General features: G+C 56.4%; 1 protein-coding gene across 3 annotated transcripts in view; it reads left to right on the top strand.

Moving 5' to 3' along the window:
* Positions 1 to 14014, top strand: part of POC1A (POC1 centriolar protein A) — an 81087-nt gene extending 67073 nt beyond the window's left edge. For all 3 annotated transcript variants that reach the window (XM_054482941.2, XM_054482939.2, XM_054482942.2), the window contains one exon: positions 13280 to 14014. In XM_054482941.2, the coding sequence (XP_054338916.1) occupies positions 13280 to 13378 (99 nt within the window). In that variant the 3' untranslated portion in view covers positions 13379 to 14014. The remainder of the gene's footprint in view (positions 1 to 13279) is intronic.
* The last annotated feature ends 10679 nt before the right edge of the window (positions 14015 to 24693 follow it).

Below are 24693 nucleotides of genomic sequence, written 5' to 3' on the forward strand. Positions count from 1 at the left end.
TGGCATTTTTCCCAAAGGCTCCTCTGGCTTTGCAAATGTGGCGGGACAGGGGAGCCTGCGTCTTCCCCAAGTCGCAGGTCAGGGCCAGTGCCCTGCCTCCTTCGTGACATGCAGCCTGTGAACAGCACTCAAAAACGGGCAAGCTCGTGTTTGCAGGGGGACTGGATGGCAGCTCCCATGGGGGTCTGGCAAAAAACTCTGGTTTTCCATCTTTTATCCCGTCTGTGGTTGTGGCAGAAAGCACCGCCTTCCCAAAGAGGCTGCAGATTGAAGGCCCCTGCCTGCCAGATGGGCTTGACAGTGGCCATGGTTATCTCTGGGGCCTGGGAATGTTCATGGTCAGTCATATGAGATTTCTTCTGAGGCTCTGAGCAGGCTTGGAGATGGGGGAGGGCTGGGAGATGGCAGGCGGGAGTGGGTGGTGGAGAGCAGAGGCCGGGAGCAGGGAGAGAGGCCCATGCAGGGACATCTCATTCGGGCTGAATCTAGGCTTGCTCTGAGAAGAGGAAGGGAGGGGACTTCACGTGATTTGCTCTTGCTCCTCTGGGACCTGAGGGCCCTCCAAGGAAAGGCCAAACACAGGCCACAAGAAAGGGGCCTGTGTTATGACAGGAGCCCCAAACTGGCCTGCACGGCTCTGAGATCAAGTAAGCCACAGCCTAGTTCATCACAGCTGACCCCGTGACCTCTTGGTGCTTTCCTGAATGAGGCACCACCACAGCAGGGCCAGGAAGGGCTGTAGTTGGGCCTGCTTCTTCCTCCCATGCGCTCTGTAAAGGGCCCTGATCCAGGCCTGTAGTATGGGTACAGAACCTCATCATGCCCACAGTGGCCATGGCTGAGGAAGCAGAGGAAGCACAAGAAGCCTTGAACTTAGCATGGCATTTGGGAAGCAATTATGTGCCCCTTGCCCTTCTGATCTGGACCCAGCCAGTGGCTCCAGAAAGCTCACTAAGATGATTGCCCAGGTTTCCCCACTGTGGATCAGTGGATGCTTGGCAGGATGGGGGAGCCTTGAGACTCCATCCCTGGTGGCTTGTGCCCTTCTTCCTCCCGGAGGTGGCCTTGCTGGGTGGTAGCTGCAGCCCGACTTGCCAGGCTATACTGAGACTTCCAGGCCTCCAGCAAGCTATCAAGATGTCTGGCTTAGGATGATCATGTCTTATTGGGTCTTGGGAAAGTAGTTAACTAACTACTTTATATGGATTGTTGGAAAAGTCAGCCTCTGAAGAAATGGGTTGCAGAAGGCAGCCAAAGCCAAGGTACACACCCCATGCTCAGCCCTGTTTGGACTCACCCTGGAGTCGGAGTCCAGCAAAGCCTATGGCCAAGCATGACTGGTGTCCTACACCTTGGGGCCTATCCCGGTCGGACACTCGGCTTCCCTGGTGGCCTGTGCATGGCTGGCAGAGATGTGCTTGAACCCACCCCAGTGTCAGTGGGGCTGTGGCTCAGGTCCTCCCTTTGGGTGTGAGCAGCACCCCATGGGTCCCAGGAGCATCCGGTTTTATGAATGGTCTGAGTGGACCCACTTTTTATAGCTTCTTCTTTTGGGGGAAAGAGTGATATGGAAAAGAGAGCTGTGTTCATTTAAAAGGAGGTGCTTTTAAGCCATGAGGAAGGTAAATAGCCAAGATTCCTTAATCTGGTAGCTAATCCACTAATAGAAAATAGTGTTTCATGTACTTCCTGAAGAGCGCTAATCCTCAGTAGAGGTGGGGGCTGGGGGATGCAAAACTGTCAGAGAAATCCTATATCCCTGAGATAATGTGAAACAGAACCACGGACCATAGGCTCAAGGGACCAAAAGCTCATTTTCTGTTGTTTGCAGCAGACTGTGGGGTTAGGGGGAGTAGTTAAAAAGACAGTTGCTGGGCCTAGAGAGATTGGGAGGAATTTTTTTAGAAATTGTTTTTTTGTGTGAATTGGCTGTGTGTGATCCTGGGCATGTTAGCATGTCAGACATCAGCATGAGAGGGGAACTCCATTCCTTCCTCTCTGAGGTTCAGGCCTCAGAGATTTTAGTCATCATCAGACCAGGACAGAGGTGGGAAGGGGAGGAACTGGACTGCTTCCTTTACTCCCGCCCCCACTTCCTGCCGAAGCAATGAGGCTTCCTCCCTCCCAAGACTAGCTGGTGGGGCCTGGCCCCTCCTACTGCCCGCCCCACTCCCCCTCTATCCCTTCAAGCTCACCAGGTCCAAGACCCACGCTGGGGTGAGTGTTCCTCACAAGCTGGGTGGGCCCATCCCTAGATTAGGCCTGCCCTTTGGCCTGGAGGACCTGGGCTGGCAGGCACCGGACCTGTGTTCCCTGCATTCCCATGGCACTCAGGGCTGGGCATTTGTCCATCCAGTCAGTACTCAGTGTGCACCTGCTGTGTACCAGGTGCTGTCTAGGAGCAGGAAGACAGTGATGAGGAAGAATAGACAACAATCTCTGTCCTCATCACTGGCATACAGACTGACTGATGTCCACAGGCTGCTCGAGGGGCATCGTTTGTACCCTCTGACATGAAGGCCCCTGAGCTGCAGACCATTAGGTACTGGTTGGTGGCTGGGGCCAGGAGGCAGAGCCTTGGGTGGTGCGAAGGTGCTGCAGGCCCTGTCTGCAGAGGGCTAGGCTGGCCCCTCTGGCCCCCCAGTCACTGCTGACACGTGGCAGTAGGCTAGCAAGGGCACCACCAGCAAGTCAGGGTCCTGCGTGTGTACACACACAGGCGTACACCAAGTGACAAAGCTGGAGTTGGCAGGATACAACGCAGAGCTAGGGTAGGCAGTGGGGCCCGGCAGCCCTGCTTTGTTTTGATAGCTCATGAGACCCCACAGCAAAGAGATTCCCCTTTTACTGTATCTGTTTTAGATCTTGAGAATCTGAGTGAAGTCAAAACCATGCTACAGGGGAGATTAATTCAACATTTTTCATCTTTGCAGTGAAGCCAAAGGAAAGTTAGACATTCAGTGCAGCACAGTTGAGACCAGGGGTGTTGAGTCAATGGCCAGCCCTAGGACATTTGCCCTGGTCTGCCACAAATGTCCTCAGTGGTGTGGCCGAGTGACTGTGCCCTCTCCCTGAGACTCAGAGCAGCGGGGGCCACGCCACCTCCGGCCCAGTTATCTGGCTCCTGTGTTGGTGGGGAGGAGACTGGAGAACCCCAGCCCCACCAGGGAGACCTCATGGGGGCGCCCACATCAACCGCAACCCAGGAAATGATTAAAAGGAGCTTTTCATCACAGGAGAACTTAAAGAAGCAGCCAGACCACCACGTGCATCAATGGCTCACACCCTCCCAAACCTGACCACAGGCTGCCCTATTTGGGGCCTCATCAAGCCCCATCTGTGCCCATGGCTCCCCCAACATCCCAGAGCTCAGCCAGGGCAATGGCTAGAGGAGTCATGTTCCCCATAGTGCATGCCTGTGCCTGGCCAGACAGAGCAAGTGCTAGATGCATATTTGCTATTAATATGAATATTGCAGTGACTATGAGAGGTGTGTTTTACAGACAAGGAAACTGAAGCCCTGAGTCTGGTAACTTGCCCAAGGCTGCTCGGCGATTTAGTGGTCAAGTTTCCCTTTGAACCTAGGCCATGTAGCTGAGGAGCCTTCGTGCTTACCACATGGGACCAAGGTTCCCCACTAGGAATCCCTCAGTGGCATTTTCCAAGGGCCTGCACCCATGAGGGGAGGAAGGCAGGCATCCTAGCAGCGGGACCAGGGCGAGGAGGCTCCTAGGGTAGGAGAGTGGGCGGGCCTCAGGTGGGCGGGGTTGGGCAGGGAAGGCAGTATTGGTGGGCAGCATAGGGCCTGGAGGGCCACGGGAATGCCATGCCACAGAGTCTGGCCTTTATTCCTGAGCTCTTGGATAGGAAAGGGGCACGGAGAAGCAGTGAGGAGGCAGAGGGTGAAGGGTGTCCCAGGAGTAGGGCAAGGGGAGTCACCAGGAAGCCTAGGTGTGAGGATGGGGACTGAAAGGAGCAGGCAGGAGGGGCACCTGAGTGCCAAGAGGGAAGTGCCTCGAGCCCTGCCTGGGAGGCCCTAGTGTAGGAGGAGCCCAGCTGGGGCGGGGGATGCGGTGCCTGCCTGAGTCTGGCGAGGGCAGAGCCCTGATGTGGCTGCCCCTGCCAATGGTACACTGACCAACCCAGTGTGGCCGCCAGGGGGACCTGGGACAGCATGGCCCTGTGTGTTCACCCTCCTACTGCCTCTCCCAGGCTTCACCCAGCTGCTGCCTCTCCTTTCTCTCAGTCAGTGTGGCTTTCCATCTTGCCCCATCAGCCACTGATGCCTTATCTCCTGGCCTCCCTGCAAACCTGCCAACCCAGGACAGTTGCAGCTCCCCTTGCCACTGTGTCCCCAGCCCAGGCAGAGTGCTTGGTGGGACACATGGCTGGATGTTGGCTCCGCCTCCACCCATCAGTCTGGCCCAACCACCTTGTCCACCTCCATGCCACCTGTCTTCCAGCTCAGAGGAGGCTCCCATAAGAACCAGTACCACTCACCAAGGAGGGCCCCAGGTACCACCACCCAGGGCTCTGCTAAGAGCAGGATGTGGATATGGGGAAGGGCCCTGGCCAAGGTGAGCAGGAGGCCCCTGGGAAGAGGGGCTGCCCTAGAGCTGGGGGGCAGGGGGATGGAGTGGGGAAGCCTCGAGTGAAGCCTGCACTTGGAGAAGTATTTTTAAGGATCTGGCCACCCTTGTTGTTTCCTGCCCCTAAGATGTTCTTTGCTGTCAGTGGTGGTGGAGTAGCTTTCCCCGCAGCCTAGACGGGACTGGTGCTGCAGCTGTGTCAGTGCTCGGAAGCCCCCAAGAGCTAGGGTCCCTTGTTTGCTGCCTGTGGTGGGTGCCTGACAGAGGTATGGGAGTGAATGATGTTGGCTGCCCCCAAGGAGGGTCGTGAGTGTCCCACAACTCCTCAGTTTTGGAGAAGTTACGGCTCCAGCTTCCCTGCCATGTTTGCACATGAGTGCATGAGGGAAGCCTTCAGCAAAGGTGGTGACGACAATGGTCATGGGAGGAGGAGCAGCTCCTGGAAGGGACCTGTCTCTGAGGGTGTGCCCTTGGTCTGTGCTCTGAAGTGCCAGTCTGTCCATTCACTTCCGTTTCATGGACTGTAGGACCAGGTGACTGTGATCAGTTCCTAGGTCGAGGCTCTTCTCCGAGTTTATTCTGGAACCAGCGTTCTACAAACTGGCCACAGGCACGTGGGAACAGCATCCTCCCTGGCTGTGCCTACTCAGACCTGTGAGCCTGGTGAGGCAGTGCCAGGGAGTGGAGGCTTCTCTGTTCCCTTCTGTTTCGAGCTGAGGGCCCTAGGGCCCATATCTCTTCCCTGCTCAACCACTTGAGGCCAAGCACCCTGGCCTCCTGACAGTTCCAAGAGTGTGCCTCAGGGCCTTTGCACCTGCTGCACCTAGTACTTGGAAAGCACTTGCATTGGCTCATCCTGTGTTGCTTTCTCCCAGAGGCCTTCCTGTCAGAGTTGATGCTCTCCTTCCCAGGCCGGGCAGCCCTGTCATCAGCCCCATAGCAGGTGAGCTGTGGCAGGGGCCTGACTCCACCCGGAGCTCAGTCCCAGGTGGCCAGACACACACTCTGCTCCTGTTCCCCTCGCCCTCTCACCAAACACAGAGTGGAAAGGGAATGAAGAGGCCTTGAAAGGAAATAGAAATGAGAACTGGGAGAGAAGCTAAGGAAAAAGTGCAGGACAAGCCCACCTCAAGAGAAAACCAGGCCAGGGAGAAAAAGAGGCTGGGGCTGAAAGAAGGGGAGGTCACACTGGGAGGAGGTGGCCAGCAGGAGAAAGGAGGGACAAAGGAAAAGCCCACATAGCCCAGGAAGAGTGCTGGGGTGTAACTAGACCTGAGGGGAGAAAGTGGGCATGACGGACTGTACGTCACTCCACGGGGTGTGAGGCGCAGCCAGGTGAGTCGCACCTGTCCTCGTTTGCTCTGTTTCGCCACGTATGAGGGTGGGGGCTTCACCCTCTCCGGAAGCACTATGCTCCCACCTCCTCTGTGCCTGTCCAGAGAGGAACTCTTCCTGTACCTCTGCAGAGCCCATGGGGGTGTCACACCGCCCATGCCTCTCGCCAGCTGGAGGGTCATACAGAGGCCCCTCTGAACTCTCGTGATGCCCCAGATGCCCGAGTCCCCATCACATACCTCAGAGGAGCTAAGGCTCTCCCCCCAGCCACCTCAGAGGCCAGCAGAGCTGCATAAACCCAGGCTCTGTCCCAGACAGGACACCTGAACTGGTCAGTTTGGGCCATTGGTGGGCGTGGAGGATGATATGGCATCTGGGCTTAACTGTTTCAATCTCGGAGCCCTGTGGGGACCATAGCAGGCTTTCAGCAGACACCTAATTACTCTAGGTCAGTAGAGAAGGACGCATCTGAGGTAGTGAGGTGCAGACTGGGGGTATCTGTTGAAATGTCCCCAGTGTTCCTCTTCTACTTGGAGTTGGGGGCCCAGGTGCCAGACATGTCTCTGAGGACTTGTATTTCAGTGCAATTTCTTTGGGCATCACTACAATTTTTAGGGGGCTAAAAATAAAAGCCTGTCATTTTAAAATCAGTTCTTTTTATACCATGCTCAGAAGGCCCTTTAAGGTGTTACATAAAACGTCTTACACGTCTTGAACTGTGAGTGAGAGAAGGCACACTCGCCCTCTGAATGTTGCCCCAATAGGACAGATCACAGTGTCTCCCCTGAGCGGGAAAATTAAGATTCAGATAGAATGCCATTGTTCACCCTCTCCTGGGGGGATTTTCCTTGGAGAGCTCAGGCAGATGAATCACTGCTAGAAGCCCTACCACCTGGCCCAAGCTCCTAGATCCACTGTCCAGCTACTGAGAGCCAGCCCAAGCTAGCCTGTCACCATGCTCTTGGTTTTGGTCCCCAGCATCTTGGCATCCTCCCTGTTGGGTCACCTGGGTTGGGCAATCCCTCCTTCATCCCCACCAAGGAGATTTCCAGGACGTTCAGCCCATCTCTGACATCACCCTGGGTCCTGGCAAGGCCCTCGGCTCCCCTGCTCTGGACTCTGCTCTCCAGCCTGCAGGGGCCTTGTGGGTCCACTGCCCTTCCCCCTCCCCCCTCTTCCTTCCCTCCTCACCCACTGGCTGCCCTCGATAGGATCCTCAGTAGTCCCAGTCTTAAAAATGCAGTGCAACTCTGCTGCTGGCTCAGGCTTCTCAGACCACCCCATGCCTGCCAGACCCTCTCAGCATTCTTGGGGGTCCTCATACTCAGCCTGTGCAATCTGGAGCCCGTCTTCTGCCTCTCCTGCAGGGTCAGTCCTTGTCTTGTGTTCTTGGCCTTGGAGCACATGTCCTCTCTCAGACCCCCATCTAACTCGTCACCAGGTACTGGTGCTTCATTCTTTGTGGCTATCTCTGGTTCTGTCCACTTTCCTTCCTGGCTTCTCCTGCCCCCAGTCCAAGCCACTGTCATCCCCTCTCGTTCTCTCTTGCCTGCACCTCACCTTCCCACAGCCATGAAGCCACTCCCAGACTGTCCCTGTGTAGTAGCCAGAGAGGTCTCAAATCCCCTCAGCCTAGCACCCCCCAGCACCCTCCTGCTCTGAGGGTGAAGATGAAGCTGCTAGGCATGACTTGCAGAGCCCAACCCCATCTCCTGCCTCCCCCGAGGCCCCCTCTTCTTGCTCCAGCACACGCGCCTCCTATGGTCCATCCCTCCCGTTTCTTACCTTAGCGGCCAGCTCAGGGCCTTCGCACACACCATTCTTTGGGTCCTGATCCTCTTCCTGCCCCTCTTGCCCCTCTGTCCCCCGAGTGTAGCCCACTGTCTATGCGCCTGCGTAGCATCTGCCTCGTTTAACTGGGGTGCACCCTGTGGGCCCAGCCGAGTCTACATATTATCATCCTGGGCCAGGCACAGGCCAGCGTGGGGAGGTGCTTTGTGAGAGTTTGAGTAAGTGAAGAGTGAGGGCAAGGGTCAGCAAATTTAAACAGTAAAGATTTTAGGCTTTGTGGGCCATACAGCCTCTGTCAACCTGCCACTGGACCCAGAAGGCAGCCAGAGACCATACGGAAGCCAGCAGGCTTGTCCATAAAACCTTATTTACACAAAGGGGCAGCCGGCCGTAGTTTGCTAACCCTTGGCCTAGAGAAACAACAGAATACATTCGATGGCAAACAAGTGATTTTAAGGCCAAGGTTTTCTTGAGAAGGGCCATGGCTTCCAGGAAATTGCTGGTAACAGAGTAGGAAAAGGGTTCAGAAATGAGCCCCCAGGTGAACCTCGGGCAGATGTGACTTTGAAGATAAAACTTCTGGAGCCCTGCTGACCACACCCCATGAGGCTTCCTGACACTGGCCATGAGGGCCTTGACTTGGGAGGCAGACAGTATCAGGTGAGGAATGACAGTGCCCAGGCCATAGGGTCCTCACTCCGGCTTCCTGTCACTCCGATTTAGGGAGAGGTACCTTGTTTAAAGGTGAACCTTGTCTTCAGGGGATGGGGCACCCAGCAGTGACCCAGGCGAGTTCCACAGCGTGTTTTGGGGCTGATCACTTAATGCTGCAGTGGTACAAGTGCCGGTGAAAGAAGCATTGACAGTGAAGTGATTGAGGCAGCTTCTCGTGGTGCATCCAGGAGGAGGTTCTTGTCACTATGTCCTTTCAGTTCCTATAACATTGAGTTTTCATGGCTCACATGAATTATCCTTATGACCTTTGTAATAATTCCAAACCTAAATGTTTAGCCAGGTAAGAGACTGCTTTTCAGGGGGTGGTGACACATGAGGCCTGACAATGTGAGGGGGTGGGTGACCCTGGGGGCTGTCCATTCCCACTATGGCTGAGGTAGGAGTTTCTGCTCATTTAATTCGGAGCAGCTAGGCCAGGCAGCCTAAACCAGGACAGCAGGTGCTGCTGCCGGGTGAGGACAGGGATCCCCGAGTCTTTCCTCAGGCTGCCTGGGTTTGGGCATCAGGGCTGGAAGTGGGATGGGACACCAGCAGGCCTCTCCTTTGGCATTCTTGATGGGGACAGAGCCAAGATGCACACTGCCCAGTGCTTTAGCGTGCGCACTGCAGCCAGGCCACCTAGGCTTACAGCCTAGGCTTGTCACTGATAAGCTGTGTAACTTTAGGCAAGTTACTTAATCTCACTGTACCTCAGTTTCTTCATCTGTAAAATGGGGATGATAAAAGCTCCTACACTGAAGGTTTGTTGAAGTTTTTGGCACACACGAGCGTCGCGTGAAAGTCAGCTGCCAAGAGAAGCCCATAGAGCAGAGGGTCAATGATCAGGGTGAACTGCCCTGAACCCAGTCCCAGGACCTCCTGCTGGTCCCCTCATGTTTAGGCTCCACACCCCGACTATACGGAGGACTTAAGAATGTTCCCAGGGTGGCACCAGGTCCCAGGAGAGGGAATGTGCTGCCTGGTTTCTCCAAGGTCAGCAGACAGAAGGGGCTGCACTGTGGGAGAGTTGGACCCCAGCAAGAGGGAGTTCTGGGAGATGGGCCATCTTTCCTGGCCACTTTGCCCAGGCTGCCCCCTAGCAGCCAGAGCCCTGGACTCCTCAACCCCTTCGTCAGTTTCCCTTTACCCTGCCCCAAAGCCAGAAGCCATGGACGCTTGTGTCAGGCAAAGCAGTTTCCCTTGTTGACACCTGGCACCTGACACAGCCCATACCTCTTTGGGGACCTTTTGAGGGGCTAGGACCAGACCTCTGGCCCCTGCTCCCCTGTACAGAGCACAGGGTGAGAGGCAGTGTGATCAAGGAGCTGTTTGGAAGGTCAGCACTCATTTTTCCTTGAATAAATGAAAGTCATGGCTTCCAGGCTATGGAGTGTGGACCCGGGGAGGCCGCAGAGGTATTTGCCTGCAGAGCGCTCCTCCTCACCCTCCAGGGCAGGTGTGGCCTTGTCTCCAGCCTGGTGAGGACAGGCGCTGGTAGCAGGAGAATTCCCGGGGTGGATGGAGCATGAGGTGACGAGAGCAGCCTGCTTGGCTGGGCCCCGCTGGGAGTTGGGCCACTAGGCAGCAGGTGAAAATGGCAGTGGCCTGTGTACACCAAGGTAGCATGTATTTTCTGAACCCTCATATGGGTATATGGGGATGTGCTTACTTTTTGTTCTGAACCGACAGGTAAAGATCATATACATTCTGAACAAGGCCACATGATATGGCTCCAAACCAGTCTGTTCCAGGGATACCCCCCACACACCCCTTCTGCCACCTCAGATGCTCTCCTGCCCTCCTCCCACAGCTCCCGTGCAGCTGGGGAAGCACGGTGGCACTGTGGTGGCCTGTCCTGGCTGCTCTGGACCTGTGGCCCAGACAGACTCCCTGCAGGTGGCCTGCTAGCCCTCCTGCCTGTGTGTGCCACCAGCCCTGAGTGTGTCTCCACTTTGCCACTTGGATGCCCGATGGGGCATTGCCATCATGGGGGAACCCCTTCCTTCCCCTTGTAGAGGGAAGGCACACCAGCAGCATTTGAGATTTCCATGTTTCAGCCGGGCGCAGTGGCTCACGCCTGTAATCCCAACATTTTGGGAGGCCGAGGCGGGCAGATCACAAGGTCAGGAGATCAAGACCACGGTGAAACCTCGTCTATACTAAAAACACAAAAATATTAGCTGGGCACAGTGGCGGGCACCTGTAGTCCCAGCTACTCGGGAGGCTGAGGCAGGAGAATGGCGTGAACCCGGGAGGCGGAGCTTGTAGTGAGCCGAGATTGCGCCACTGCACTCCAGCCTGGGCGACAGAACGAGACTCCGTCTCAAAAAAAAAAAAAAAAAAAAAAAAAAAAAAAAAGAGATTTCCATGTTTCACTGTCTATGAGGAGTCACCATTTTCTGTGAAAACGAGGCCCTATGCTTTATTAAGAAAATTTGATTTTTAAGAAAAATATAAAAATTTTTAAGAAAGTAGGATTTTTTTTTAACTACATGGAACAGAGAATGCCAGACAGCATTCTAATGTACAGAAATCCAAAAGGCATCCTGCTCTCCCAGGCCTTCTCCTGGCTCAGAGTGGGGGCAGCTGGGATCACATGTGCTGGGAAGGGCCTGGTGGACTTCTTTCTCCCTGATGGTGGCCACCACACGGCACCTTGGCAGAGAAGGAACAGGGGAAGCCGAGACCAAACACAGAGATGACACAGCTCCTCTGAAGCTAGGCTGGAGGGGGGGAAACTGCCTTGAGGGGTGTTGGGCCTCGTAAAAGCCTGTTTGTCTACTGTGCTGTGAAGTGATTCTCAAAACTCTGAGAGGAAGGCCTCAACGGGGTGGCACCCTTCATGCAGGGAGCTGGTTGTGAAACAGGTGATGCTTCTCTTTTCAAATAATTTAGACACATTTAGTGGTCACATTCCTACTGAGCTGAAGTATGGGCCCCCTATGGAACTAAGTGGAGGCCCTTGTATTGACGTTGGCCCAGCACCTCACCCACGTTTTCTGGGCCCACTATCTCCACGTTTGCAAATTGGGTTCCTGTGAAAAGTTTGAAAAAAAAAAAAAAAGCAGAAGAGGAAAAACAGGCTCCTCTGCTGCGGCCTTGAGTTTGGGGCCATCGGAAAAAGTCTGGATGGAGAATGATTTTGGCCCTGTGAGTTTCACAGCAGCCAGTGGAAACTTCCAGGAATGCTGCCCCAGGCCAGCCAGGGGCTGTTTCCGCTGCCACTTTTACGAGCTGCAGACCCCCTTCCCCGGCTGGCCGGCCAGCACAGGGGGAATGTGATGGTCTCTTTCAGCTCAGCTCTGCCTCTCAGGGTGCAGTTTGTGTTCCATGGGCAGCAATTTTTCCAGGCTCTGTCCAGTGACAGAGTGTTCAGAGTCCTCACAGCCCCGATTAGCCCGTTTAGAAGGGGCCAGCCACCAGGCGGAGCACCCTCCACGGCAGCTGATGTCTGTGCCGGACACTGCAAGAATTTATAGCAGCCTTACAGGGGGAAACTCCCTTCTAAAATGTTTCAATGTTTTATTAAATGTATGAAAGAAAGTTTCCTTTCCACTGGACCAAGGCCCAGGACTTCATGGAGCCCCAGGGAAGGGGGCAAAACCTCTTGGGAAAACACACGGGTGAGGTTAATCTGACCCTCCTGATGCCTATGGGCTGCACAGTACCGGAGTCAAGGCTGCCATACTCACATGGGCTCATCCAGTGGCCGGCGGGGGCCTGGCATACAGTAAGGCACTCAGCCAACCCTAAAGAGGGAAGTGAAATGACGCCAAAGGCGTCATGGCCAGCATGGTCCAACCTGCGCAAGTGATGAGTGGGGCAGGCTTGCTCTGGTTCAGCCCCTCTTTGGGGAGCATGCAGGCTCCCAGACAGTGCTGCCCCTCTGCTGACACTCTATCCAAAGCCAGAGGAGGAGGGCAGCTTTTCCCAGCCTGTCTGGGAGCGATGTCTGCAAGACTGGCCCTGGCCCATGAAGCACATGCAGCTCCAGCAGTTGGGGGCCTTTGGCAGGCCAGGCAGCCAGGTCTGCAGGTGAGCCATTGTGCTGGGTGTGTAAGAGAGGCCAAGAGAGCAAGGGCCCAGCTTCAGGAAGGCAGCATGATGACAAGCATGGTCAGAGTGAGCAACTGCTGGGCTGCTGAGTTACCCAGGCCATGAGCTTGGTTGTCCTTAGCACTGGAAGGAGAAAGTGAGCTCAGAGAGATTAAGTTGTCATGGCCTGTGATTGCCCTGGGCTGAAGTCCCAGATAACATATCCTATAGTAGTATTCGTTGGACTTGGACAGGCAGAGACCCTCCTGGGATCAGGGGACTCACCTCCCTGCCTTTGTCCCCTGCCAGCCTGGGAGGCTCTTCCAGGTGTGAGGGGAAGGACCTAAGTGGAGTGCCATCATTTGTGGGTGCAGTTTTCTCACCTCTGGAGTGGAGGTGGTTGATGGTCTCCAGTTGTTTATGGACAGTGCCTGGCTCAGACAAGGTAGCTGGTTTTGCTCCAGAACTCCAATATAAATACCAGGCCACCAGGATGGGGGGTTCCTGACCCCTTGGTTCTCTTGAGAAATGACCAAAGGCTATGGGACCTGCCATCTAGTTTCCCTCACTGTGTCCCCACCCCTCTGCCCACAAACATCAGAGATCAGCCATCCAGAGCCAGCAGAAGCAGACATAAAGGCAAGGGCTGTCCCAATAGCACCAGAGACAAGGGGCCTGGCAGAACCCCTGGGTGGAAAGAGCCAGCTGGCATTTGGGCAGTGGCTGAGGCAGCCAAGTGGGGACTGGCCAAGGGGGTCCCTAGAGCAGCCTGGTGGCCCTTCTGTGTTCTGATCCAACCACTGTTTATTTTGCAGACAGTCTCCATCCTGGAGCAGCGGTTGACACTGACAGAAGACAAGCTGAAGCAGTGTCTGGAGAACCAGCAGCTAATCATGCAGAGAGCAACACCGTGATCAGGGGAGCAGGAATCAGGAGCTCGGTTGATTTGCGGGTGGCAGGCCAGGGATTTGTACCGTGGGACTTGGGTAAATAAAGGGGACTGAACTCTGTGGGAATCACATCCATACCAGAGCCCTGGATTTTTGTGGTTCTGCCCTCCACCTTGCTGTCTGCACCAGGAGACTCCACCTGGCAGCCAGAGGTCCCCAGTGGGCTGGGCTCACACACAAATGATGCTTCAGACCCGACTGAGAGGACCACATTTTGCTTAATGTAAAGGAGCCACTTAAAAATGTCTGCTCCTTCTGGGTCCTGAGATTGTGGCTCCCCCTCTGGTGGAGGAGGTGGCCCCACGATGGCTTGATTTTCACTCATCATTTGGACCACGTGACTGGCTTTTCCTACCTCTGCCATGGTGTAGAAATTGATTGCACATTGATTGGATGAGCCGGGGGTTTTCTCTAGATCTGACTAAAGGCCCAAAGTGGGCCCATCTGAGTCAGGTTTGTTGGGAACAAGCCCTCTCAAGTGGGTGGTGGCTTTTCAGTGGCCCTGATTTCTGTTCCACATGTGTTCACTGGAGCCAGGTGACTTCCTCCTTGCGTGAGTGAGGACACAGGAATCTCAAAATTAAACCTGACTTCATTGCACTTGTTGCAGGAGTGGCTTATGCTGGATGACACTTAATCAATCTTCCCATCCCCAGGGCCCAAACAGAATGAGAATGGTGACTTGGGAGGGCCTCCGCCAGGATTGCCTCTGAGGCCAGGACACCCCTGTTTGCAGCTGTTTAGGGTGTCTGGGAACAAGGGCAGTCAGAGCCCTTGCATGCACCCACCTCCCTCTGGCTGGCCCCCACTGACTGCTTCTGTTGGGACTCAGAGGCCTCAGGCACCTGAGTTTCCATTTGCTCCTGAGGGCTTCCATAGTGTCCTCCCTCTGCCCCTGTGCTGGGGAAGCCAGGACAAGTGTTTTCCCTGTGTCTGTGTGTTGCCCGTGCCTTCCCTCTTCAGCTTCTTGGGGCTTAGCCAGCCAAGGAGGTCTTTATCCTCAAACACACCTGCCCTGCCCTGGGGAATGGGAAGTGGTGTTAGATCTTCCCAAGAGCTGTCAGTACCACGTGGTCAGTGGGTTCATAGCCTCTGCAGCCTCCAGGTGGAAGCAGAGCCTTCATGCCTCAGAGCCTGGACTGACAAGAGGGCAGCTGTGTTGAGTCCTGATGACGGGATGCTTTCTCTGGCCTACGCTGGGTGGGGAAGGAGCTGCCTGTTGCCAGCTGTGTGACCTCAACATTGTGATCTAACCTCTCTGAATCTTGGGTTCTTATTGTGTGAAGTGGTTGTGATACCCTCCTCTGGTGACAAGGTAAGCAATGCACTGTGCTCAGTGCAGAGCAGGTGCTCAAGAGAAGCCCATCACTCCCCATCCCCACCAGTCCCACTGGATCTATAGGGTCTGCTATCAACACCTTACTCTCCCTGCACTGTCGATGGGAAGAAGCTGCGGGCTCAGGGTGCTCTGGCGGCTGCTGGGACCTGCTGCACTTTTCCCATGTGGCCCTGCCGGTGTGTGGAAGAGCCTGGTAGGCCTGCTGGTCCATGCTGGCAGGTAAGTCTCTTGGCTACCTCAGGAGGCTTTGAAGGAGAGTCTGGGCAACTGCAGGTCAGCCTGCTAAGAGGAGGTGCAACTTGTGGGGCCAGCCATGTCAGTGCCCTCCCATGCCAGCCCTCCTGCCACCGGACCAGCACTGGGCTGCCTGTTGTGGCTTCCGGACCTGGGCTTGGACCTACCATGGGTGGAGACTCTGATGATTTGAGCAACCAGCCCAGGGCAAGGTCATCTCCAGAGACAGATGATGGTCCCTCGCTGGGGGCAGCAGGACATGCGCAGGGTCTCCAAGGCATTGTGTGTCAGGTCTTGCTCTCAGGCCAGACCTAGGTTGCCATCACCCCTGTCTTCAGTTTACACCAGGATCGAGTTTGGAATCTCTGTGAAATCCACCTTTCTCTGCTGGAGGACGTGGAGTTGCGGGAGGTGGTCTTAGGGGTAGTGGTGTGGTATTTGTCCCTGATTGTTGACTGCCAGTGGAAGCTCCACTGGTTACTAGATGTAAGGGATCAGGAGGAAGGACTCGCCCCCACACACTTGTAGTATGATATCGGCGTGTCCTGGGACAGCCTGACGTGGGCTGTCCAGATAGAGACAGGCCAGAGCCAGCGCCAAGCTTGGATAGGCCCACGCTTAAGCCCCACAGACTGTCGGAGGGCTCTGCTAGAGTGGTCTGGGTGTCCACGCCCACACCCCTCCCTTGATGGAGCCACCAGCCAGACCTGGAATTTGCCGGCAGGATGTTCTTCTTGGAATGCTGCTCTTTAAAACAGCACAGGCCAGGGGTGGTGGCTCACGCCTGTAATCCCAGCACTTTGGGAGGCCGAGGCGGGAGGATCACTTGAGGCCAGGAGTTCAAGACCAGCCTGGCCAACATGGAGAAACCCCATCTCTACTAAAAATACAAAAATTAGCCGGGCATGGTGGCTCACGCCTGTAATCCCAGCTACTCGGAAGGCTGAGGCAGGAGAATTGCTTGAACCCAGGAGGCGGACGTTGCAGTGAGCCAAGATCATGCCACTGCACTCCAGCCTGGGGGACAGAGCAAATCTCCGTCTCAAAAACAAACAACAAAAACAAAACAGCACAGAGACTGCTTCCACCAAGCCAGGGGGTCAATGTGTATCACCATGCTGAGGGCAGAGCTGGGGGTGGGGTGGGCACTAAGGCTCTCACCTGGGGCCTGAGTTCTTGAGTTCCTTTTCTTGCTCATGCGAGGCTTGACTCAGGACCTCACTGCTCTGAGTGAGAATCTGGGGGGAGGGAAACGGGGTCCTAGGCAGCTGTGACCGCTGTGGGCACTGTCCCTGTAGCCTCAGTTCTGTACCCCCACCCCCTCCCCGTGGAGATGCTGCAGGCCCCCTGAGCTGCACACCACACTGCCTGGGAGTGTAGGGCCCTCACAGGCAGCAAGGAGTGTGGGGCCTGGGTGGGCTTGAGGTGGCTTGGCGAGGTGTGGGGGCCACATGACGGAGCCTTTCTTGCAGAATCTCCCTAAGCGACACTCTGCCAGCCCTACCCGATGGCTCCCTGTAGCTGGGGCTGCTACTGATCCCCCACTCTTGCTGCCAAGCACAAAAGCAGCCCTTCTGGAAATGCAAATGGCTCGGCTCAGCCGTCATCTCTCCTAATTTTGGATTTGGTAACTGAGCTCTCAGAAACCAAATTGCAGGAATCTCTTTTGTGTTAGGAAGATGAAGTTAGTTTAGCGTTTTTGTCAGTAAGTGCATATCAGCAGCAATTCCCCATCGTTCGCCTCCCCAACCCCTTCATGCCCTAATTTTCCCAATGTGAAATAAAAGAATAGATGTCTGTGATTTAAACTGCACCCTGCTGCCTACCATTGTCCAGTTTCTATGGGTTCCTGGGATAAACCTGCACTTCCTGCTGGAGAAGCTGAGAGGTGGCCAAGATGACCACGGCAGGCAGCTTGCAGGTAGAAGCCATCAAGTCCAGCCCCGGCCTATGGCAAGCCTTTCCGCCTCTCACCCAAGTCACCACACCCTGGGAGCACCTGACAGGCTGTGTCGAGGGGTTGCCACAGGCTTGTGGCCACCTATTCACCCACTTCAGAGACTCAGGTAGCACATGCCAGCCTGCTGTGGGAACTCAGCCATCCTGCCACCCAGGCACAGTCCTTGGCCTTCTGTCCTGTGATTTGATTGCCACAGCATCATGATTTCTCAGTGGTGGGTGGGTGGGGGGCATGCTCTGTGGGGCAAGGGCAGAGTGGTGAGGTCAGGAGGCCCCCACCCCATGGCCCAGGTCCAAATCCTGGCTCTCTCTGACTAGTTCTGTGATCTTTTGGGGCCTCTGTACAATAGTGCTTGTGTCATTGGGCACTCACTACAGTGGTTTGTGCAAGTAAGTGTGGTTAGTGTGTGACCATTGATGTTATCCCACCACTGGCCTGGCGGGTCAGGCCCCTTCCCTGGAACTTGGCCCCATGTGCCAGTGGGGATGGGGGTGCTCGTGGTCCCAGGGTCCCTCTGGCTTTGTAATGTTAGGCAGCTAGAGTTCTCATCTCCTGATCCCATGGCCCCTGCCATGGGTGTCCCCGGTGGTGAGAAGGGATTGGGCCCCTCCCCACCCAAGAAGGCAAGCACTCTAAGGCTATCTCTTCTGCTGTCACTAAGGCCACCTCTGGGGAGAGCACAGGCTTGAGGGTGGGTGTTTGTGATTGCCCCGAATCCTGGAAGTCCAGCCCACTGAATAAGCGAGGGCATGGTGAGTCACGCTGGTCCTGTCACGCCAGTGCCCTGTCATTAACCTCATTTCCGAAATGATTTGCTTGAGATGGGCCCCTGATGGCTCCAAATTTAACTGGTGTGTGGTCATTTAAGGGGGAGCAGAATCTCCCTAGAGAACCCTTGGGGGTTCTCTCCTTACCACCCCTGCTCTGCCCGCCCAGGCTGCTGAGGAAACCACATGTGCTAAGGAAGCGGTGGCAGGCCAGGCGGTCCTGGTGTCCTGGGACATGGCTCCACTTCCTGTGAGCATTGCCATCGTGGAACAGGGCCTCTTCCCATTGCCTGGTAGGCTCAGCCTGCCCCAGCCAGGCCGCTCTGGCACCCTGGGTTCTCTCGCTCGGCCACTGTGGGGAGTGTCTCCCTAGAAGATTCATGCTGCCTCCATGACCCATGGGGCCCCCACGGCCATGCTCAAGACGAGGCTGAAGCCAGCCCATAGAGCCTGCAGGAAAGTCATTAGGAAGCGCATCCCATGCCAACCTCTCCTCCTGCCAGGAGCTACCCGTGTGGAAACACTCTCCCAAGAACCTATTTAGAGAGCAAGGCCAGTAGTTGTTTTCACCTTAGGTGAGGCCATCTAGAGCCCTGTCCGCCTGGAGTGCTGCTTGCGGCAGACACTTCTGCCCCTGCCCGCTCCCTCCTGCCACCCATGAGAAATCGGAACGCTGGTACGAGGAACATTGGCAGGAGAGGAAGTGATGTCTTCCTACGGCTTCCTTTTCTCAGCCCTAAGCTGCTCTTTTAGGCACCAGCGTGTGTTCCTGAAAGTGGGACTTTGGCATCTTTTGTGGGTACCCAGTGGGCAGAGGCCTGGCCTGCAGAAGCCAAGGCCCATGCTGAGCAGTGTCACTCAGCCACACATACTGACGCCAGCCCTTGTCCGTCTCCATGCTTCCCAGCTTGGCATCTGGACTCAATTTTGAAGTCAGGACTGACTTCAGAGCCATGGGCGGCCTGAGCACCTGGGGCCACATTTATCCAGCCCATGTTGTCATCTTGGTCTCCAGCCTGGCTGAGGCCATATGTGCCCTGCAGATGCCCTACCCACCTGGTATCTTCTTCCAGACCTCTGCCCTCCCCGGCTAGGCTTGGGCAGGGTCCTTGCCTTGACCTGGAAGGTCTCTCTAGAACCATCCAGCTCCCTCAGAAGTTCCCATGGTGCCCACGCCACCTCTGCACTGGGCCCCTCAAACTCTGACCCCAGCCACAGCCACCCCAAAGACATGTCCTCGTGCCCAAGGTTGGAATGGGAGTGCTGGCCATGCTCTCTAGGGCCATCACATCCCCCCTCTCCACCCCAGCTCAGGTCCCAGAACCTCCCTCCTAAGACAACTTGCTCCTGGATTTGTTCCTCAGAAGCCTCTGAAACTTGAAGCAAGAGAAGCAATGTAATTAGTCCTCCCTGGCCCTCCAGGCAGCAGCACTCATGTGCCTGCTAACTTCTGTCACAGAGGCCAGCAATGGCCCATATCTAGGCTGCTGCCCTGAGCCGCCTTGGCTGAAACTGTGAAGCCGACCTGTGCTCCCAGGGCTGCCCCTGCTTCTTGGGGTTGGGTCCAGCTCCCCAAGTAATTACAGTGTGTCCAGGAATAGGGCCACTGTGAAGCCCCACCATGGCCCTTTGAGAGGTATCCCAAAATCTCCTGTTGGGGATAAATGCCTCTGGTTTAGGGGAATCTCAGTTCCATGGTCCCCTCTGGTGGGGGATGGAAGCCTCAGGCTGGGGCGGGTCAGGTGAGCATACCTCCAGCCGCCCCACCTTCAGGCCTCCCCACCTCTTAGGCCATCTGGAGCAAGACCCTCAAGGAGCCAAGACCTGCTGAGATGTTGCCTGCTCACTTCCTACCTGGTCTCCCACTTCTGCCCCCAGCCCACCCCATCTGTTCTCAACACAGTAGCCAGAGTCTGCTGAGATGCAAGAGTAAAAAGTAAGAACACTTGTAAAAGAGCTCATGCCATCACTGCCCAACCTCCCAAGCAGTTCCCAGCCTCCTCCAAGTACAGGCCACAGGAGTGCTCCCCACAGCTGAGGCCTGCTCGGTTTTGCCCACCTCTACCCCCTGTCTCTTGCCCCCCTCCCCTCATTCTCCTCCAGCCACACCTGCCTTCTCACTGTTCCTTGGACACACCAGGCACATTCCAGCCCTAGGGCCTTTGCACCTGCTGTTCCTGCTGCTGGGAATACTCTGACTTCACCTCTCTGTGCCTCGGCCTCCTCATCCATAACATGGGGTAAAAGCAAAAGTGACCCCATAAGACTGCTGGGAAGACTTGCTGAGACAATTCACACAAAGCACTAAGAGCTGGCACTGTCCCTGCTGGGCTGCAATCGGTGGCCCAGGGAGATGGGTGGGAATGGGAGCTGATTACCAGCTGGCTACAAGGCCCACTCCAAGCTCAGCCTCAGCTGCTCGGCTGGGCCAACCTGGGGCTCAACCAGTGCTCCTGGGAGTGGGAGCCATTGTGCCCTGTAAGGCCCTTGGACTTTGCTCAGTAACTGCCATGGGTCTTGCGCACTGGACACCCCACCCCACGTGCCCGCGTGACTCCTGCATAGCCTTTTCCTATTGAGGCTTCCAACTACCAGGCCAAGCCAGGTGCCTCGCCCAGCCCTACAGGACAGGGTGCGAGAGTGGGGCCGCCTCTCTGCCCGTTGCTGGCTCAGAGAGGCAGAGGTGGTGTCAGGGCTGGAGGGATTGGTGGCCTCGAGGCACCATGGCCTCTTGGGTAGGGTACAGGTGGTTGGGCTGGATTCAAATGTGCATCTCACTGTTGGCTGGCCGATGGGATGTGGGGTGGCTTTCTCATGCCCCCACAGACACTCCCACCCACCTGGTTCTATCCTGCCCCGGCTAGTGGCTCCGAACCCCAGCCAAGCAGAGCCAGGGATTTGGGCTTTTTCTGTCTGAAGGAGAGGAGTGGGCCTCTAAGGGGCCTCTCCCACCACTCCCGCAGCAGACCACTGGCCTGGGGGCCTCCTGCAGGGGCCTGTGTGCCTGGCAGCCAACCTTGCTGGGGATGAGCACCAGAATGCCTGGGGATAAAGTCTTCTCCTCCCACCTCCTGCTCCCCTCCTCCCTCTCCCTTCCTCCTCCCTTTCTTCCTCCTCTTTCACAAACACATGTTTCCAATTCCATCTCAGGCCCCCTCTCCCTCCCCAGCCCCTTCCCATTTCCTCTCTGAGGCATCCACTAGCATGTGGAACTCATTAGGAGACCCTCAGGGCTCGTAACCCAACGCTGGTCCAGGCTTGGGGAGGGGGCCCTGTCCGCAGCCCCCATGCTGAGCCACAGCGGCTTCCCCACGTCTGGCCCCTGTCTGGCCCTGTGCAGTCACAGGCTGGAAAGCACAAGGAGCCAGCCAGTGCCGGTGGAGGAAGCATGGCCTGGCGGCCAGCTCATCTCACTCCTCTCCAGCCACGTCCCGGCGCCTGGTGAGACATCTTAGCCCCAGCATATGGGCCAGGGTGGTTTCTGATCCCACCGGGGCAGCTGGACCTGTGTGTGAAAAGCAGATCCCAGGGCCACTTGAGCAGGCCCAAGGGTATGGAGTTCTGAGTGACGAACTCGATGGCCCTCAGCTTCCCGTCTGAAAAACGGGAAGGGAAGTCCAGGGAAGAGAATATGGTATGTAGAACAGCCACCAGGCAACAGAGTTCCACATCCTCCCTAGAGGACACAGTGAAGGCCCGGTTCCATGGGCTGTTAGCGGAGGTTATGCAAAACAAACTGGTGCTATGGTCACCAGGATTTGGGAAATGCCAGGGTGAACAAAGTAAAGACAACTACTTCCCTGAAGGATTGTCAGAGCCTTTAATACACTCCCATGCAGTGCAGCCACTGGGCCATAGAGTTCACGGTGTTTCCAGACATTTGACCACATGGTCCTTTTTATTGCAGCGTACCTGGCAGGCCTGGGATTCTACAGAACCCACTTTAGAAAATGGTACAGAAAGAACAGTGAGGAGGCAGTAAGGATGGGTCAAAACCCCACAACAGGAAAAGCTCCCTGAGGGTCCCATCAGGAATTGTTACCTGCTGGGTCTGAGCAAAGGGTAGGAATTGATGGGGATGACAGCAAAGGATGGGTGAGCAGGAGCCAGCGGGGGCTGGTGGGACCTCACTTGAGCCAGCTGGGTCCTGGTGACCCAGAGTTTCTCCCTATGCTGATGTTTCTTCCCCATGGGAGAACAGGCAGGTGAGTGGGCCGGTGTGGGTGCAGAGGCCGGCAGGCAGGGCCTTCCCCAGGAGATAGGACCTGCACGGGCAGGCCCAGGGTGTTGGGAGTGTCCACGCTACTCTCCCACTGCGACATCAGCCTTGGGATGGGCAGCCCCTGGCTCTAGGCTCAGATGAGCTCCTTTGTCCCCATTTCCCTATGGGGGCCAGCCTCTCTGCTCAGAGCCCCCCCTGCCCACACTGCCTGACACAGCTGCTCACAGGCCCCCTCTCATCCCTTTGCTCCAGGGGGCTTCCCACATGGAGTCCTTGACTACCCCTAGGTCCTCTCTCTACTTTCTGGGCACAAAGAGGTTGAGCAGAAGGCAGGACCAGGCCCTTCACATAGCTCATCTGCTGCCTTGCAACACTCTTGCCTGGTAGACTGAAGCCCCATTTTATAGACCAGCGGTCCTCAACCTTTTTGGCACTGGGGACCAGTTTCGTGGAAGACAATTTTCCCATGGACTTGGGCTGGAGGCATGGTTTCGGGATGAAACTGTTCCACCTCTGATCATAGGCATTAGATTCTCATATGGCGCAAGGAACCTAGATCCCTCTCATGTGCTGTCCACAATAGGGTTTGCGCTGCTATGAGAATCTAATGCCGACGCTGACCTGATAGGGGTGGAGCTCAGGCGGTTCTCCACAGCCCAGGATCTGGGGACTCCTTATAGAGGAAGAAACTGAGGCTTGGAGAGGGGAGGCCAGTAGTGGTCAAGATTGGAGCCAAGTGTCTTGGTCAGGCTCCCCTATCTCCACCCCAACCCAATCTTATCCCTGCCCTGTCCCAACACACATGGCACACTCACACCTTGGTCACCTGAGGGCCTCACAGGGCTGTCCTGCTATGCCTGGCAAAGGGCCTGCCAGGTGGTCAGCACTTGACCTTCTCTGGCACAGGTGGGTCAGGCCAAGGCCACTCCTGCTGCCCAAAGTGCATAGGGGTAGTTGAGGGCCCATACCCAGCCACTTAGGACAAAGAGGCCTTTCCTTTCCCTCTGATGGGACCAATGTGGAACTTCCCTGGCTGCCCCATACTCCCTGGGAGTCAGGGGAGGCAGAAGGCACTGCCCCGCTTTATAGATGGAGAGATTAAGGCCCAGGGGCTGGGGCACTGCAGAGGCCCCCCAAGTGTGTAGCAGGTAGCAGAGCTGTTTCCCCAGCTCCATGGGCTCCAGCTCCTTGGGCCTTTTTGTTGTTCCTGGGAGCTCCAAGTCTGGGTAGTACCCATGGCCTGGGGAATCCAGCTATCCCTCAGACTGAGTTCTTGGGCGGGGCCTTGGGGCTGTGGGCTGGTTGATGCTTCAGGGTCTCTGGGGAGGGCTCCAGCTCCAGCCAAATGCCTCCCAACACTCTTCAGCCCACCAGCCCTGGGCTCTCAGCTGCTCCTAGGGCTCAGGCTAGAGGGTTGTCCTGTTGGAGATGGGTGTCAGGGCAGTGCTGTCCTCTGCTGGGAGACTACATAAGTCACGGGGAGGGGCAGGGAGGTGGGCAGGGGCCCAGGCAGAGTAGGCCCTCGTCCATCCTGTCCCCACCTTGGAGGGCCCACTAGGAGCCCTGAGAGAGCCATTGAACTCCTCCCTCCTTGAGGGCCTGATCTTTTCAGGAAGGGAGTCATCCAAGTCTTGAAGCATGTGCCCCTGTGGCCAGAGTTAGGCTGGGTGGGGCCAGGGCAGGAAGGGGAGTCCCTAGACTATTTCCTGCTGTTGCCTACCTGGGAACAGCCTGCATCCAGGTCCCGGCAGGCAGCTGGCCAGCTGAACCACGTGGAATGGTGCTGGGCTATGAGGCCTCAAGCCAGCAACCTTGCACCTGGGCCAGGCTGGCTGGCTCCCAAGCCATTTCCCAGCTTCGTCATGGTCACCCTCACTGTCACCATCAATGCCTCATAGGAAGGATTCCTGAAAAACGGGGCCGCGTGGGCAGGCAGGGAGGGGACCAGACAGGCCCAGGCAGCAGGCAGATGCTAATGAGGCACTTAAGCCCCTGGCACATCCGCCCACGAGATGCCATGAGAACTCCTGGCCTCTTTTGCCCTCCCCGCCTCAAAGGTTGGACTGTCTTCACTGTCAGGAACCTCCCACTGCCAGCTCTGCCAATCAAAAAACCATAGGCTGGTTTGGCAAAGACAGAACCAGGGCAACCCCCAGCCCCATCACTACTTCTTGCCATTGCTCTGGCTAAGCAAATGCCTGCCCGAGATGTCCTCTCTCCCTCCCCATCCCCTGCTTAAACCGCCTGGGCTCCAGGCCCTTCCTGGCAGAGGTGGCCTTTGAAAGATCAGAAACTTTGAGCAGGGGGCCAAGGGTGCCATGGTGGCCAGGTGGGCGTGCAGCTAAGGATTCCTGCTCCTGCAAAGCCCTGGCTCCCATCCCTCAGGCTCCCAGGTGGGCTTATGGCGTGCAGCCCACAAGCCCTGGAGTGTAAGGCAGGGTGAGAAATCATCCCAGGGCAGAGATGCTGAGGATCGTGGGGAAGGGGATGCAAGAGGCGATGGTGTAGCCCTCACCCGTGGCTTTGGAGCAGGGAACTCAGTCCACCTGGGCTTATCTGAGTCCTTCCCCCTTCTCCTCTGCCTGCCTCTGAGGCCCGAGGACATCAGATGCAGCACACCTGATTTCCCCGGGCTGTTGAGTGTCTTCTCCTGGCTCTCTAGGGATGACCTCCGTGTCAGCAGATGGGGTGCCCAGGTGAGTCAGAGCCCCTGACCCAGCCCAGCCCCTCCTCCAGGCTTGAAGGGGGGTAGTGGTG

The sequence above is a fragment of the Pongo pygmaeus genome, chromosome 2 (genome assembly GCF_028885625.2).
Source record: "Pongo pygmaeus isolate AG05252 chromosome 2, NHGRI_mPonPyg2-v2.0_pri, whole genome shotgun sequence".
NCBI lineage: Eukaryota > Metazoa > Chordata > Mammalia > Primates > Hominidae > Pongo > Pongo pygmaeus.